Below are 16938 nucleotides of genomic sequence, written 5' to 3' on the forward strand. Positions count from 1 at the left end.
CGGAGTGTTGCGCATCGTGAGAGAGAGAGAGAGAGAGAGAGAGAGAGAGGGAGAGAGAGAGCCAGAGAGGGAGAGAGAGAGCGAGAGAGAGAGAGCGAGAGAGGGAGAGAGAGAGCCAGAGAGGGAGAGAGAGAGTGAGAGAGCGCGCGAGAGAGAGGGGGTCACATCACAGTGGAGTCAGCTGTCTTAACCGTGGCTTGTGTAGTGCAAACACATACCAGCTTCATGAGGTTTAAAATACCCGCACCTATGGAAGCCCGTTTCCGCCACTGAATAAAAAAAAAATGTAATTGCGACTTTATATCTCGCAATTCTCACGCAATTGCGAGAAAAAAAGTCAAAATTGCGAGATATAAACTCGCAACTGCGAGAAAAAAGGCAGAATTGCGAGATAAAAAGTCGCAATAACCTTTTTTTTTATTATTCAGTGGCGGAAAAGGGCTTTAATTACTACCAGTAAAGGTGACTTTATACATTTTTTTTTCAAACACATTAATCACATCTTCAAAATAGAGAGAACGACACAATCACATCTTCAAAATATAGAGAAGGTTTCTATGTAATTTAATATTATTTCCCTGCTGAAAAAAAATACAATAGACACCATCACAAAATGTGTAATGGTTTACTGGTTATAATGGGACATTGGTTTTAATGGAAACCTATGGGGTTCTACTGGTAATTTGTTGCCTTCTATTGGTGGCTTGTTAAAACCACTAAAAATGCAATATATGTCCCAAAACACACTACAGAAAACAATTTTTTAATGGTTAAAAGTTGGTGGTTTGTAATGTTTGTAATCATATTTGTAGTGGAAACCATTACAATTTCTGTGATGGTTTCTATTGTTGTTTTTTTTTCTTCCAGCAGGGTTGCGTGCATGAATTATATATATTAGCAGCACATAATACGTCAAAATAAGCATTATTTTATGAGTCAGATTTAAAACTGACAGTTTAAAACTGATTTAAAAAAATAAATGAAAAATCGGTAGCTCAAACTGAAACTCGAATATCCAACACATTGTGTAAAAAATGTAGCTATAATTCTAATAAGAATAACTAAGCATAAATGTTGATACATCTGTTTAAAACATTAAATAGAATAATAACCATATTGGCTAACCGTTTTAGTGCTTTGCGCGCGGGCTTGTAATGACACGGTAAAGCGAGAACTGTCTGACTTACTGAAAGTAGATTTTATTTTCTTTCCCCAAATGGGGTATTTATGTCCATAGTAAAGTTAGTTCAAATTGTAGCATTGTAACCATCACACCAGCCAGCAAAGTCAAGACGTTCGAGAAAGGTAGGCTAATTCTAGCTTAGCTGTGGCACAAACTACAGGCTAGAATTAGCGTAAATCTCTTATGATTGTTAGAAATAGATATGTTTTATTAGTTATAGGAAGTATTTAGCCTGTAAACTGATGTAGTAGCCAAATATCATTAACAGCAACTATGGTCATGACACACGACGGACTTGATAGTAAAGAGGCCAAGATGGGGGGAAAACACTAACGTTAAACCTTTAACAATATTACAGAAGGAGTGGTTTCACTGTATCTACTTTCGAGTAGTATGCTTGATGAATGACTACTGTACTCGCTTGCAATCAGGACACAGATAGATGGTGCTGGAGGACAAAAAGAGAGCACAGTACATGGAGGTGAGTAAAATATTATAATAATGTAGAGTAGGCCTACTCATCCAAACGTTCAGCCTTCACCAGTAATGCCAAACATATCAAACATCAAATCTCAAAACTTCCTGAAATATATCTTTTAAATAAATAAATAAAATATATATTGAAATATATATTTCGTGAAATAATGATGTTTTATTCTGTCTTCTAAAGTAATCAACTCTGCAGCTAATTACTTGACAATAAATTATAGTATAGCATATGTATGTGTACATGGTTCCACTCCTCCTATGACCTTCATTTTTTAATCCTTAATTAAATGTTTAAAATACTACAATAAATATGTTAAGGAAATAAATCTTAAATATGTGGTTGTATCTAATTCATCTATCATCATTGCACTTATGATTTTAATAGAGAAAAAAGGAAACTACAGTACAACCATTTCCTATAATCAACATTTAACACACCAATACAACATGGTACAGTTGTCCCCGGTAATTGTTTACATCTTCATAAATAAATAATAATAAAATGAAGGAATATTAAGGAAATTAAAAAAATAAGTTTCCCTCAGAAAACAGTTACCTCAGAAAGTACATTTAACTGGTGGCTACATAATATATTCCTAAATATAATATCATGTAAATATATATAGTATAATGGTTGAACAAATTGGTTTGTCTTAAGAAACCAACAACATATCATTTTTTTATGATGCATCATCTGTAGATGGCGCTACTGCAACAGGTCTAGTCAATACCCCAAAAATTTAACGTTTCTAAAAGTGAAGACAATACACATTAACAAAAATTAACAAAAGCTAAGAAATTAGAAAATGAACAACAGAAAGTGCTGTAGAAAATATAACAGCAATATTAATTATTTTAATACTAATAGTAATTATTGTCAATGGGCACACACTCTGACCCCTCCATCAGACACTGTATATCTAACTCTGTATAAAAATACACCCTCCACAGCATTTCAAGAAAAGCAGATTGATGGCATTGCCAACAAACAGCTCATTTACTAAAGCTTTCTGTCTTTAGTAGAGTAGAGAAGATACTCTCCCTCAACCGCCTTTTCCCCCTCATGTGTCTTTTAGACACCTCCTTTATTGTAGTTGCAATGACATCATCTGTAACACAGGAAACCCATTGAAACAAGAAGGACCCAGGAAATGAGGTAATGGTTCAGGAATGTCGGGAGAGAAGAGTTTCCCCCACAGCTGAAAGAGAATGGCAAACAGAGCAGCTCTGTCTGAAGCCATGCATGAGGTCAACAGTCCTTAGACAACAACAAAACATTACCCTTAACCCAGCAGAATGGATGATCAATACCTATGCAGTCTATATCTATGTACAAGTCTCTATTAACCTGATAATATATAGTTGCCATTAAAACAGAGACAAACAGAAAGTCTGCTGGGTTTCCATCACCTTGCTTTTATGCGCATTTTGAAGTATCGCATCAGAATCGAGTGATGGAAACACTGAATTTTGAATAAAAATGCCTTAATTCGCAAAAAAGTTTTTACGCTCGCTTGAGGTGGTTTTTGACTTGTGCGAAAAAGGGTTCATGCGAATAATGGGAGATGGAAATGCATTTTGTGAATAAATTCCTCCAAGCGCATCAAAAAAGTCATGTGACTTTGTGCTATGGGACGGCAAATTCTGACTAACCAGCAGACCGATCTCATTCACAGCATCTGAAATGTTGTTATGGTCATTCGGAAATGCCCGAGCAAAGTCTGTCATCAAAGTATTTCTGTATAATTGCCTCCCAGAACTGTTAAACGACTGCGTTCCCAAACAGCAGCATCCACCTCCGAAAGCAATTACCGCATTCATTGTGTTTCGTCTGCTCGTTCTGAGGTGCAAGTAATTTATTATATAGGAAAATTATTATATTCAGTAGCTTCTCCTACTTTTCTTAGTGATGTATAGTGCCAGTTTATCAGGAAGTGATGATATTGTTCTCTTTGACTCGTTGGATGGAAACGGTGCTTGTTCGCAAATGTTTTGTGCGATATTCCAATTTTGCGCATGTTAAATTCGCAACTTTGGATGGAAACCCGGATAATATGACCATTTGGCAAATGCAGTCATATAGGTTATCCAGGACCAAAAAAGTTAGATGAAAAAAAGTTGTTTGGCAATAAGAACTTAAGTAGGTTGTGAGGGTAACCTGTCGGGCCTTCAATCAATAGTTAAAATCAACATAATTGATTAGATTGAGAAAAGTGTCCATTTCATACCAAACTGGAGCCAGACCTGAATGTGAGTATAGAGTCAATCATGAGGAACTACTCCCTTGTTGAAACCAATAACCTCTGTTAAGTTACTATGTTATGAAAGGCAATATTACTTACAATATTTGATCAAAACCATTTTCAACCCTGTTCTTTGAGGCTCCCCAACACTAAACATTTTCTAACTCTTCCTAATCGAGCACACCTGAATCAACTCATCAGCACATTAGCAAAAACTGCAAGACTTGAAATGGATGGGTCAGATAAGGTAGACGTCCAAAATGTATACTGTTGGGGAACAGGGTTGGGAAACACTGACCTAAAACAATGCCTAATTAGATATTTGTCTGTTGTTAAACTAATTAACTAATAACCCACATTAGCTCAAAACAAAAGTCATTTCAAATGTGTAGCAGATTCTTACATTTTGATGAAGGATTAAATCAACATTTTCTCTTTCACAATCATTTACAATATGACCAAGAACAAAGTAAATATAGTTTTCGTGTTGACTAAGTTGTCAGAATTCTACAGAAAGTAATTAATAAAATACTATCAATCCACAAATATGTGTGTGTAGATTTTAACTGTTTAAATATGTTTGAGGAAGAGACATTATAGGTAAGAGTTTATGCTACAATGAAACCCAAAAACTTTCAGGAAGGTGTTTGCATATTGAAGACTCAAAATGACTGCATTCTGAATGGATGAGTACACATGAAGTCCTATTAAAAGGCTTATGGGATATATTGGTAAAATGCAGGGTCGGCTTTTGGATATTTTAGTGTTTCAATAATAGTTTGGGATAGAGGATTGATATTGTATTATTAGTGCACATGCTGGGTTTAATGGTGCTCAGACACTCAATGATGTGTCTCCAGTTCCACCACAGTCCAGTCGCCCTGTGGGGAACTGGCCTGGCTGCTGGAGGAGTAACTACTGACAGAGGCCACTGTTGCGGTGGAGCAGTCGAAGTGGGACATGATGTGTGGCCACAGGCTGCTCTCTAGGGGGCTGAGGATGCCCCCTCCCTGCCCAGGTAGGTACAGGAGCGGAGGACAGCCATCCTCCCCGGCCAGAAGCAGAGCCTGGTTAATCAGCTGCTGGACCATGTCCAGTTTTGTGTTCCAGTCTAGCTCCTGCGGAGGCAGTCGGCGAAGGTTTCCGTTGGCCATTCTAAGCGGGAGGTCTGTTGGGATTGAATGGCCTATCTGGTTGGGGGAACCTTGGTTGCCGGTGGATTGGTTCTCTGCATCCTCCTCTTCCTCCTCGCTGGTCTCCATGGCCTCATAGATGGTGCAGAGTCCAGATGAGGGTGACAGGAGACATGGTTGCCCTTTCACCTGTGACTGCTGTTTGAGTCTCTGTTGCTGCTCCATCTCAAGCTGCCGTTGCAGGAGCTGTCGGCGGAGTCGGTGTTCCTGCTTCTGCTGTTGCAGTTGCAACTGAAGCAGCTCTCGACGTTGCCTCTCCAGTGCCCTTTGCTGCTCCTTCCGCTGCCTTTCTTCCTCGAGACACAGCCGTTGCAGCCGTTCCTGTTCCTGGCGTTGCCGAATGTGCCGCAGCTGCATCAATGGAGGCAGTGGGACCCTCGGAGGAGCATCAACATGTTGAACATTGATACGAGGCAGTGGCTGCTGTAGCTGCCTGTGGGTGTTCGGCAGGGCGGCAAGGTAGTTATTGTCATTCAGCTCTTGAGTTAGCCTTGGATAGTTACCATTCTCTTGTTGGCTCAGTGAAAGCTGGTGCTCACCAGTCTGTATAGTGTTCCCAGCTTTCCCTGTGGACAGTCAAGAGCACTTGCAATATGTGTTTACTGACAGAGGCATTCGTTATGAAGAAGGGTGTAACCGAACAGGAACAGAGGAAAAGCACAGACAGAAAGAGGAACATGCAGACAATAACAGAAAACATAAACCAAAGAACAAATTAGACAAAACTCTTAATGAATTCAGAAATCGGGTTTTCCCACACATCTTTCCTGTAAAAACACGTCGGGGTATTTTTCAAAACTAGCAAACCGTTGTGTAAGGAATATTCTGGGTTTAATAGATGTTAAGCTCCATCTACTGCATCTGTGGTGTGCTGTTGATTATGAAAAAAAATCTACTGGTATTTAAAAACAAAAAAGTATATTGGACAAGCAAGAGAAGCTGTGGACAGAGCTTGTATTTAACTTAGAATATTCCTTTCAAGTAATATTCAGTCTACAATGTTAAAACTGAAAATGTCACCAGTGAGATTCACCAGAATAGTTCAGCACTTTTGACTGAAAATATTTTAACTGTGTAAAACAAAATCAGCAAATCTTTCAGAGTTTGTGTGTTGTTCGAGGCCCCACAGGTATGTCATCCAATTAATGAGATGTCATATTTGAACCAATCCAAGAATGTGAGTGGGTTGGAGAGGGCCTGATTCATTGGAGCAGTAACTGGGCTAAAAATAAAAGCATGTAACTGACAACCTAACTAGTCTTCTACCACGCTACAATCCATCACGCTCCCTAAGGTCGCAAAACTCTGGACTTTTGGTAGTACCTAGGATAGCAAAGTCCACTAAAGGAGGTAGAGCTTTTTCGCATTTGGCTCCCAAACTCTGGAATAGCCTTCCTGATAACGTTCGGGGTTCAGACACACTCTCTCTGTTTAAATCTAGAGTTGCTTTGACACAATCAGTATTGTTAAAAGCGCTATATAAATAAAGGTGACTTGACACTTTTTTACTGCACAAATACATGAAATGCATTTATAGACTACCTGGATAGTGTTTAAATAAAAAATGTAATTTGATAATATATATATATATATATATATATATATATATATAAAGCCAAATATAGTAATAGAATAAATAAAACAATCCAAATGTTATGGGAATTAAATAACGCTTGATTTCCATTAATAAATGTTTTTAAAGGGTAAATGATACATAAATACATACATCCAAAAAAGTATTAATGACCTAAACTTGCAAATTTAATTCAAATAAGGGATTTGTTAGAATTTGAAGAGAACAATAAATAATTTTTCTTAATGTACCTCATCTGCCACATATGATTTTACATAAATTAGAGTTCAGACAAATGACCTGAAAGAGATAGGTTTCAAAGCAGAGACAAGGAGATAAACTGATAGACATTCTTTATATCAAGGATAAGTTGTACTTCGGCTAACCTCCACCTCCAGATATTTTTGATGTAAAATGACTATTTTTGATGGCTGGTGGGTGAAAAAAAAGAAGGAACTGAAAATGCGATGAGATTCCATACTGAGAAGAGGAAAAACAAAAAAAAAGATTCCCTGAAACACCCGTATAAAACCAAATTAACATTCAGGGAGGATTTGGAATTTTTGTGTTGCGTTTGTTTATGCTTTAATGTATATTGGGGAAAACAGGCATTTCTTGAAACCCATTAACCAATTCCTTAAGATACCATGAAAACTTGTTGTGCTGGGCTTTCAGGGTGGGGTCCTGTTTTTGAGTTTAGGGGGCATGACATGCTTTAGTAGAGGGGGATCATAGCCCATGAGCACTGGCTGTCATTTAATCAAAAATACATCTTGGAATAAACACCATTTCAGCAGATATCCATTTCCTGTTCAAAATCAAATACCATAGGAACACTCAGATGAAAATAGACCATCATGCCACTCAAAATAACAAAACAAACAGGAACAGACAGCCTTGCAATTATGTTTAATGGAATTTTGGGGAAAACCTTTTAGTTATTGTGAATCATTAATGTCCAAACATCCCTGGATTATGTCTGGATTCATAGCAAGATTATAACAATTTCTTAATTAGTTGCACATGCACTTCCAATTCTTGTAGAAATGTCCCGGTACTCACAGTAAACTGACCTGCGAGCATCATTTTAAGATTTACAAATGCAGGAAAACACTTCAATTTCCATAAACAGAAATAGTTAGTCTGTTCTGAAATACAAATGTTTAACAACTGTAAATGAAAGAATCCATGTCAATCTGAGCCCAGTACTTTAAAACACTTAAGTTACGTGCCAGTGAGAATCTATGTTATCCTTCACAAAAATGTGCAGCAGTAGCTCAAAACTAATAAAAGACAACCAAAAATGAAGTATGACCTGCAATCTAACACTCATTCACCTCCCTATGTCAAACACTGTGAGCGTGAAAAGCTTCTGAAGAATATCTAACCTGTATTTAATGCTAAAACAATTAGTGCTGGAGCACATGTTAAAAGAGAAAGCTGAAATAAGTTTCAAAAGACAGTAAAGCTACTTTTACAGTGCAGGAAAACTGATGTGTGTACAAACATTAAGGTAAGACAGGGATCTTAACAAATCAAATAAAAACAAGAAGAAAAAAAAACAAAGTATAAAAAATTGACATTTGATTGGTAAAAACAGTAGGATAAATACAAAGGTAGTTGGAGTCCACCAAGTGTGTTTATTTTTATTTTTATTTTTTTTTTGCATTTTTGTCCTTTCATTAAAGGACATCAACTTAACTTAGTCTAACATTGCAGGTTCAGGGGTGCCATGAAATGCAGTGTTATTTAAAAAGTACATTCTAATAGAAAATGAGAATAGCTACTGTACATACAGAAGTTTAAGCCATACAATCATAACCATCACCGTGGTAATAGAAGAACAGAGAGCAGCTCAGACAAAGCTATAATCCCTCACCTGATGGCTCCCCTATTCTTTCTATCACATATTTCTATTCATTTCAACCCCACATTTGGAAGAAATGAAGGACACAGGGTAGGAGTGTGGGGTAGACAAGGTGCATTCCAAAAGAGGGACTTTATACGTTACCTGCCAGAAAGTTATCAGTCTTATCACATATAGCAGAGTAGTACGGTGGCTGGCCGTCAGAATCGTCCCCATGTTGGGGTGAGAGGTGCATGGGGGACTCCGGATCCATTTCCTCCATAGCGCCTGGGTCTGTCTTACTGCACAGCATGTAGTGCTCGTCAAATCCAGCATCCCTCTCTGTGGGCTCGCTGATAGGCAGCAAATCCACTGGACAGCCCAACAAGTCATCACTGTAGGCGGTAGCTGCTGGCAGGGTGAGCTCCTTGATGAAAGAGGGATCCTTGGCCTCTTCCGGAAGCTGCTCTTCATTTTCCAGGCTAAAGATGCCTGGACTCTTTCCACAGCTCTCAGCCATAGAGTGGGCATTGGAGATGGACGTGGAACAGTCAAAACCATAGGAGGCCACAGAGTTGGCTGACTGAGGCGTATCACCATCTTCCTCTCCAATGCGTTCAGGAGCCTCCTCATCTTCCTCCAGGGCAGCGAGGTTGTGAGGATCTGTGGCGTTGTCATCAACCGCAACATCAGGATCATTGATTTGCATCTCACCCTCTGTATCACTGGCCTCATCACCAGAGGTTGATGGTGATGATGGTACAGAGGCTGGTGCTGTTGCGGCATCACCCAGTATTTCATCGGCCGGCAGCGTTTCTGCCTCTTCCTCCTCCCCATCACCTCGCTCAAGGTGAATACCTAGGTCCTGCTCTATGTCTGTTTGCATGGCAGGGACTGGCGTCTGCTGCTTGTCTGATCGGGATTCTACACCTGAGCTGCTGTCATAATCTCGAAGCTCTTCAGGTGTGCTGGTCTCACTGCTGCTATGGGCAGCCAGGGCTGTTCCACTGAGGGTGCTGGACTGGGACATTCCAATGGCAGGAGGAGCCAAGACACCTGACTCCACTGGGACTGAGCTCCCGGTCTCCTCTTGGAGGTCAGGCTGAGGTTCTGAGGCCTGAATCAGGGGTGGACTCATATCCAGAAAAGCCTCAGCTGGGGATTTGGGGGGTGTATCTGGTTCAGCTGAGAATGTGGTGGTTGTGTCTGGATCGACTGGGAATTTGGTGAGTGTGTCTGGATCTTGAACTCTTGAAGCTGACAGGTTTGATTCAGACAGGACGGAAGAAGGCTGGGCCCAGGAATCAGAGAATGGATTGGAATTACTCCATGCTGCTGTAAAAGGCATAGATGTTGCTGGAGCAGTGTGACCCATGCTGTTGAGATCTAGATGACTCTCCTCTCTGTAATCATCATCATCTTTGTTACCATCATTTCTACTAACCCCAAGTGCACTCTCATCCATGCCCCTGCGGACCATCTCTACATCTTCATTCTCTTCCTCCATGTCTTTCTGTTGTTTGTGATGTTCATCATCATGCTCTAATACTAGATCCATGTCTTCCTTCAGATGCTCTTCTTCTTCATCCTCTTCCTCATCTTCACTACCAAATGACTGGATTCCAGGAGGCCCTGTGAATGGCTGTTCCCTGTCTGCCTCGATCATGATGAAGTCACCGGTCTCTTTCGCACTGCAGCTGTCTTCAGCATTAAAAGGAGATGTCACTTCTGAGTCATGTTTGTTACTCCTGTACATGTCATCTGACTGCATCATACCCCAATCAGAGCTGGCAAAATCTGCCATCCCCTTTTTAAGGTCAACTTCTTTCTCTGTTTTGGGCACTGATTCCTTTATGCCAATCTCTTTTACCTCTTCCTCCTCCTCATCTTCCTCTTTCTCTTCCTCCTCCTCCTCCTCCTCCTCATCATTGTCTTCATTAATCTCTTCTTCTGCTTTCTCCACCGTCTCTTCTCGTTCTTGCAAGGGGGAGGCAGGAGCTGCATTTTTTATGTGATCCCCACCAGCGGAGCCCATCAGATCAAAGTCTTCGATCACATTCTCAGCTGCAGAGGGCATCTGTATGTCATCCTGATCTTTTTCATCATCCTGCTCACTTTCTTCATCGTGCTGTCTTTCCTCATCCTGCTCCTCATTCTCTGTGGTCACAGAACTGGGGTACAGTGAAGAGCTCTGTGCCCATGGTTCAGCTGGACCCTGCAAGCCCAGGAAGGGAGCTGAGCTTGGGAGTTCGACTGGCATGGATGGTGGGCCAGTGGGAGAGGATGGTGGGGACAGTACTGTGGTTCCCAGGGGAGACACAGCAGGCACTGGCTCCTCCAGACTGACCAAGTCTACTTCAGCAGCCAGCTGAGACATGGCATTGTCATATTTATAAGTGTCCATGCTCTGGGGGACGTCCTGGGGATAGACAAGCTCCACCTCTTCAGAAGCAGGAGAAATAACTGGTGTAACGGTGTCTTCAGGATCCTCTTCAAAGGCTGGAGAAATGACTGGTGAAGTGTTTTCTACAGGTGCCTCATAAGAGGTAGGGGGATTGACAGATGCAGATGTTTCTTCAGGTATTTCATCAGAGGCAGGAGGAATGACAGGTGAAATGGATTCTTCGGGTGCCTCGTAAGAGGCAGAGGGAATGACAGCTGTAGTTACATCTTCAGGTGTTTCTTCAAAAGCAGCAGAAATTACAGGTGAAACAGTTTCTTCTCGTGCCTCATAAGAGGTAGGAGTTATGACAGATGTAGTTACGTCTTCAGGTGTTTCTTCAGAAGGAATGACAGGTGAAACCGTTTCTTCTCGTGCCTCATAAGAGGTAGGAGGAATGACAGGTGTAGTTACTACTTTGGGTGATTCTTCTGAAGAAATTACAGGTGAAACAGTTTCCTCTTGTACCTTATCAGAGGTTGGGGGAATGACAGACATAGTTGTGTCTTCAGGTGTTTCTTCAGGTCTGAAAGGTGTAACAGAGTCTTCAGGTGTTTCCTCAGCGACATGAGGCATGACAGGTGTAACTTTGTCTTCAGGTGCTTCCATAGTGGTAGGGGCAGTGACATGTGTGGCCATTTCTTTAGAATCCTCTTTAGAGTCCTCAGAGGAAGCAGGAATTAGAGTTGTAAATGAGTCTTCTAATTTCATGTCAGAGGCAGCAGGATTGACCTGGGTACACAAGTCCTCAGGTGCCTCTTCAGTGGCAGCAGGAACAAAAGCTGTAGCTGAGTCTTCAGGTGCTACCTCAGAGGTCACCACAGAAACAACAGCAGCAGCTGCAGTAGTGGCTGCAACCACAGCAGGTACCACATCCTTTTTCTCAGCCTCTGTGGCTGCTGCGTCTACAGGCTGGGAGGCTTTTGGGCCACCCTTCAATGGCATTGGAGTGCTACTGCCAACTGACTTCTTTGGGCTGCTTGTCTTAGTGCTGGGCTTGCTGCCTGTGGTCTTGGGGCTTGCGCTAGCCTCCTTGGAAGGAGTTGCTTTGCTCTCCTTGGGTTTACTAGTCTTAACGTCTGCCGCCTTGCTGGGGGTGGTGATTTTTTTTGAGGCTGATTCTGCCTTGACAGTGGAGGCTGACTTAGGAGTGTTAGACTTGGTGGTCTTGGTTGGTGCTGGCCGGGTAAGCGGAGAAGAAGTGGGCTTCTTGGCTGCTGGAGTAGAAGGCTGCTTACTGACATCTAATGAAAAGAGAACATATAATTTCAACTCCGTATCACAGCTTCAAATAGAAATGAATCTAAGCATTATTAAGCAACTAAATACTGTAAATTTAATTTAAGTATTTTGTGAAAATACAGCACTATAATGGAAGATTTAAAGATTTACCATATGTAAAATACCAGTATTCTCATATTACAACAATATTACTGTTACAATGGTTACAAGTGAACTACATGCATGCATTTATTGAATTCCATGAGGTGCCCCACCTTTCTTGACAGGTGTTGTGGTCTTAGGAGTGGGAGTGCGGCCAGCAGATGGCGCTGTGGTTTTAGCAGGAGAAGGTTTAGCAGTAGTAGATGGTGTCTTGGGTGTCGCAGTAGTTGGCCTGGATGCGGCTGTAGATGTCTTGCTGGCAGTTGTCGGTGTCCCAGGCTTAGGGGCAGCAGGGGAAGAACGGGCAGCAGGAGCAGAGCCAGCAGACCTACACATAGCAGATGTGACAAGAAATAGAGTAATCATTACAGAGGTGAGTCATTAGGGCATTTTTAGGTCTGACTGCTCCTAGCTTGCACAACTCTGTGGTAGGAGACTTCCGTTTAGCTTTTAAGTCCTAATAATCCCCATCCACTTGATTGGCTCTATGACTTTCTCTCCTCTCCACCTGTAGCTGGTGTGTGGTGAGCGCACTGGCGCTGCTGTCCTGTGGCTGCCGTCGCATCATCCAAGTGGATGCTGCACACTGGTGGTGGTTGAGGAGAGACCCCCCACATGATTGTAAAGTGCTTTGGGTGTACAACAATACACAGTAAAGCGCTATATAAATGCATCATTCATTCATTCATTCATTCAAGTCCATCTAGGACAAGGACCTCCTGCATTTAAAAAGCAGAAGAATGCCGGAAGAAAAGAACACACAGAAAGGTTCTGATATTAGTTAAAACTCCACTTCTGACATTTCAGTCATTGGTGATGGATCATATATCCCATTTAAAGCACTGACTCATAAGTCAAAGCTTTGATTAGTCACAGCACAGAAGGCCTGAGGGACAGACAGGTAGCTCAAGAGCACAACATGGGGTTATGTTAATACTAGCAAAATCATTCTTTTCAAGAAATCCTCTTCCCCCAGTTATCTACCCTTAATGCCTCTGTTCTATCCTGGGGTGCCTGACTCAGTGGTAATACACGTGATCTGCCCTGATGGGGTGTATTGTCTGTCTACTCTGGTCTAGTATGAGCTTAGCACACGGTAGTGTCTCAGTACATGTCCAGGTCAAGTCTGAGTAAGCTAACCTAGATCCTGTGGGCCTGGCAGGAGCTTCTGATTTCCTCTGTCTACGCTCCACTGCATGTGTCTCTCCTGTTCTACATAAAGAGCTGGAGAGCACGAGGCAGTGTGCGTATCAGTGCAGAAGACACAGTGAGCACCGTGTAAATCTTTCATTGTGTTGAGTAAAAATAACCATGCAAATCCCACTTGGGAAAATAGCATGGATATGGAACACATGCTCCATAAGTTACAAATTTCGTATAGGCAAAGTCCATGCAGGATGGGCGGGGATGAGATTCTACAAAATTGTGGTGTCCTACATATAGAGTATCAGGTGAGAGAGCAAGCAACCACATGAGAGAGTAAGAGAGAGAGAGAGAGAGAGATCCAGCAGTGAAGGTTCTGGAACAAAGAGGGCAAGTCTATAAACAGATAAACCTGACAAAGAAAACCACACATGAATTAATGCAGTAGTGTGTTTTAGCTCCTCGACCTAGTTTCACTTTACAAAAACACCTACTTAAGTACACAACCTGGATTAGGACATTAGTCTTTGAGCCAACTTGATAATTAGACCTGTGTACAGTTCATGAAGAAGCTGTCTGACTGAAGTCTTTGCAGTTCTTTTTTTTAACCACATCTCCAGATCTAACATTAAAGGATGCATATATATACAGTTCACAGCATAAATGAGTACACCCCCTCTGAATAAATATAAAATATATATTTTCTTAATGATCATTAATATAATTAATATAATTCATGGAAAGATGGCAAAATTTTAACATATTAAAACATATACTTAATAAAAACAACAAAATATATGCCAATATTTTCTGTAAGATAAGTAAATTAGCCAATTTTGTTTAAATGAAGGATTGCAGAAATGAGTACACCCTAGATTTAATTCAGAACATTTATAATATTCTAGTACTTAGTATGTCCACCAGAACTTAAAGTATACTGCTCCAACCCTTCTTGGCACTGAGTGTACAAGTTCATGACAAATTTTAACATCTGTCCTGTTTAACTCCTGGAGGACGACCTCCTTTAAATGCTCTGATCTTTAATGAGGAGTGTTGCTCAGCTCGTCTCTACAGAATCCCCCACAGCAGCTCAAGAGTGTTAAGTCTGAGTGAAATACATGTCCACTGAAGGATTTTCATCTTGAATCCTGAATATATTCATTGTCATGCTGAAAAAATGCCCAATAATGCAGGGAATGAGGATCTTCAGTTTCAGGTTTTTGTATTACATCACACAGTAGTGTGTGAATTCATGCCAGCATTGGTAAAGCACAACTCCCTCGCACCTTCAGCACTCATTCATCCCTTTATAAAAGCTTTACTACCACTGAACGTCACTGTGGGAACCAGGCACTTCTCTCTGTACTCCTCCTCTAGCAACACCAATGGTTCCACTGCTGTCTGAGTCTGAGTCTGAGTATGATTCAGTGGGCTATATAACACTTTTAATTGTCAGGAAATTACTTGTCTTTAAAAGTCTTGGTTCAATATACTTACCTGTTGAACAAAAATAGCCTTAAACCTATATACTTTTTTTATTTAGTAAGTTTCAGGAGGGTGTACTCATTTTTGCAACAAAATTGTATCACTTCGATAAGAAAATCAAATTTTGCTGAATAATTTTGTTATTCTTCTTTGGTAATTGATCAAGCAGGCTTGTTGGAACATTACATCTCCAGAGAACGAGAGTGATAGAGAGAGAGAGCGAATGAGAGGTTCTAAAAAAACGTCTTCATCTTAATCTCAAACATAAAACCAATATGAATAATCTACAGTGACAGGATGACTCAGTATAGGAAGTGAGCACACAGAGATTAGCACAAGCATTGTTCTCCTGGAACACAAGAGACAGAGAGCGAGTTAAAGTGAGTGTGAGAGAGAAAGAGAAACAAAAACCTCTTTCAATGAAGGCATACAGTGACCAGGTGCCATCAAGCTCCAAAAAGGGCACAATAAAGAAACAATATGACTTGTGCACTATATTATTTGGGTCTTTTATGGTAAATTAATAGAACACTGGTGGTACATTATTGTCCTTGCAAAAATGTAACAGCCTTTGTCAAATAACTTTTGCAGAATAAATAAAGTGATATGGTCAAAGTTAATTGATATGTTATTTATAATTGCATTTATGGTCGTTAATTTCTGAGTGAACTATTCCTCTAATAGAGAAAAACAAACAAACAAATCATCAACAATAAGCCATCACATCGCAAGCCAAGCATTTTTCTGTCAGATCTGTGTCAGGGTCTAGAGCAAATATAATGCAGAATTAAAGCTGCAAGCAGCGATGAAAGGGCCCTCGCACCCGGGCTCACCGCCACCCGGTGGCTTTAGGAAAATAGCAAACAGAGGGCAATATGCATTTAAAGTGGTAAATATAGGAGGAATATGTCATTGCCAGCAGGTGGCGCTATAATTAAAACTGAATTTTGGCTTTTATATGTGTTTAGGACAGGGCTCTTATAAAACGTGTGAAGTTTGAGGCTGATTGGGCATTGCATGAATGAGTTACAACAACTTCCTGTTTCATGGTAATAATAGCATGCTTTAACACTTAGTAAGTGTTGCTAGCATGTTTGAGTATGTTTCTGGCATGTTTAGCACACAATGGCATATTTTACTGTATTGCTAATAGTGCATCACAGAGTTAAAAATGTCACTTCCTGTTGCCAGTAGGTGGTGCTATAACCTTAACCGAATATGAGCATGTAGATGTCTTCAGGCCAGGACTCTAATCAAACATGTGAAGTTTGAGGCAGATTGGACATTGTATGCATGAGTTACAACAACTTCCGTTTTCATGGCATTAATAGCATTAACACTTAGAAAGTGTTGCTAGCATGTCTGGGCGTGTTTCTCGCAGTGTTACCAAAACCTTTAATGATTTATAAGCATTTTTTTTTACTATTTTATTTATCTGTAATATTTGTGAAATATTTTTGCCTTAATTACAGCTTAGTCTTCATCTGCGAGCTGAACTGTTGGAAAAAAAACAACAACAAAAAAATGTCTAAATGTTTTATAACTACCTGACTTAATCATGAATTACAGCAGGAATATGTGTTAATAAAGCATTTATTAACACACTGAGCAACTATTATCATGTGTTTAAATAATAAGATTTATAAATGTACATTTAAATAGTTTAATAAATGATTAATAAACTTTCTAAATGATCTTATGAACTCCTAAATAACTGGTTTGTAAATAACGTAATAAATTAAAAATGATAAATTGATCAATAATAAAGTATGAAAATACAATTATTAAACATAGATATGCTCAAGAACAAAACCTTTATAGCTGCATTTATAAACTGCTTACTAATGCTTATTAATGTTGGAACAATGCTTTAATAAAGGATGAATTGACTATTTACTAATGCTTAACTAATGATTCATAGTGTGCAGTTATTATAAAGTTTTACCATTTTTTTTAATGT

At 40.2% G+C, this 16938-nt stretch overlaps 2 protein-coding genes across 2 annotated transcripts in view; both read right to left on the minus strand.

Moving 5' to 3' along the window:
• Positions 1-4469: 4469 nt before the first annotated feature.
• Positions 4470-7767, minus strand: LOC107672898 (serum response factor homolog A-like). The gene is made up of 2 exons (XM_016466274.1): positions 7755-7767; positions 4470-5674 (listed from the first exon to the last, which is right to left on the minus strand). Exons 1-2 carry the CDS (start codon positions 7765-7767, stop codon positions 4758-4760), a joined length of 930 nt encoding a protein of 309 aa, XP_016321760.1. The 3' UTR covers positions 4470-4757.
• Positions 7768-7903: 136 nt separating this feature from the next.
• Positions 7904-16938, minus strand: part of LOC107672920 (histone-lysine N-methyltransferase SETD1B-like) — a 26402-nt gene continuing 17367 nt past the window's right edge. The window contains exons 4-5 of the mRNA XM_016466296.1: positions 12464-12678; positions 7904-12211 (exon numbers count right to left, since the gene is read on the minus strand). Coding sequence (XP_016321782.1) covers positions 8682-12211; positions 12464-12678 — 3745 coding nt within the window. The 3' untranslated portion in view covers positions 7904-8681. The remainder of the gene's footprint in view (positions 12212-12463; positions 12679-16938) is intronic.

This window comes from Sinocyclocheilus anshuiensis, unplaced genomic scaffold, assembly GCF_001515605.1.
Source record: "Sinocyclocheilus anshuiensis isolate Anshui unplaced genomic scaffold, SAMN03320099.WGS_v1.1 scaffold464, whole genome shotgun sequence".
Lineage (NCBI taxonomy): Eukaryota > Metazoa > Chordata > Actinopteri > Cypriniformes > Cyprinidae > Sinocyclocheilus > Sinocyclocheilus anshuiensis.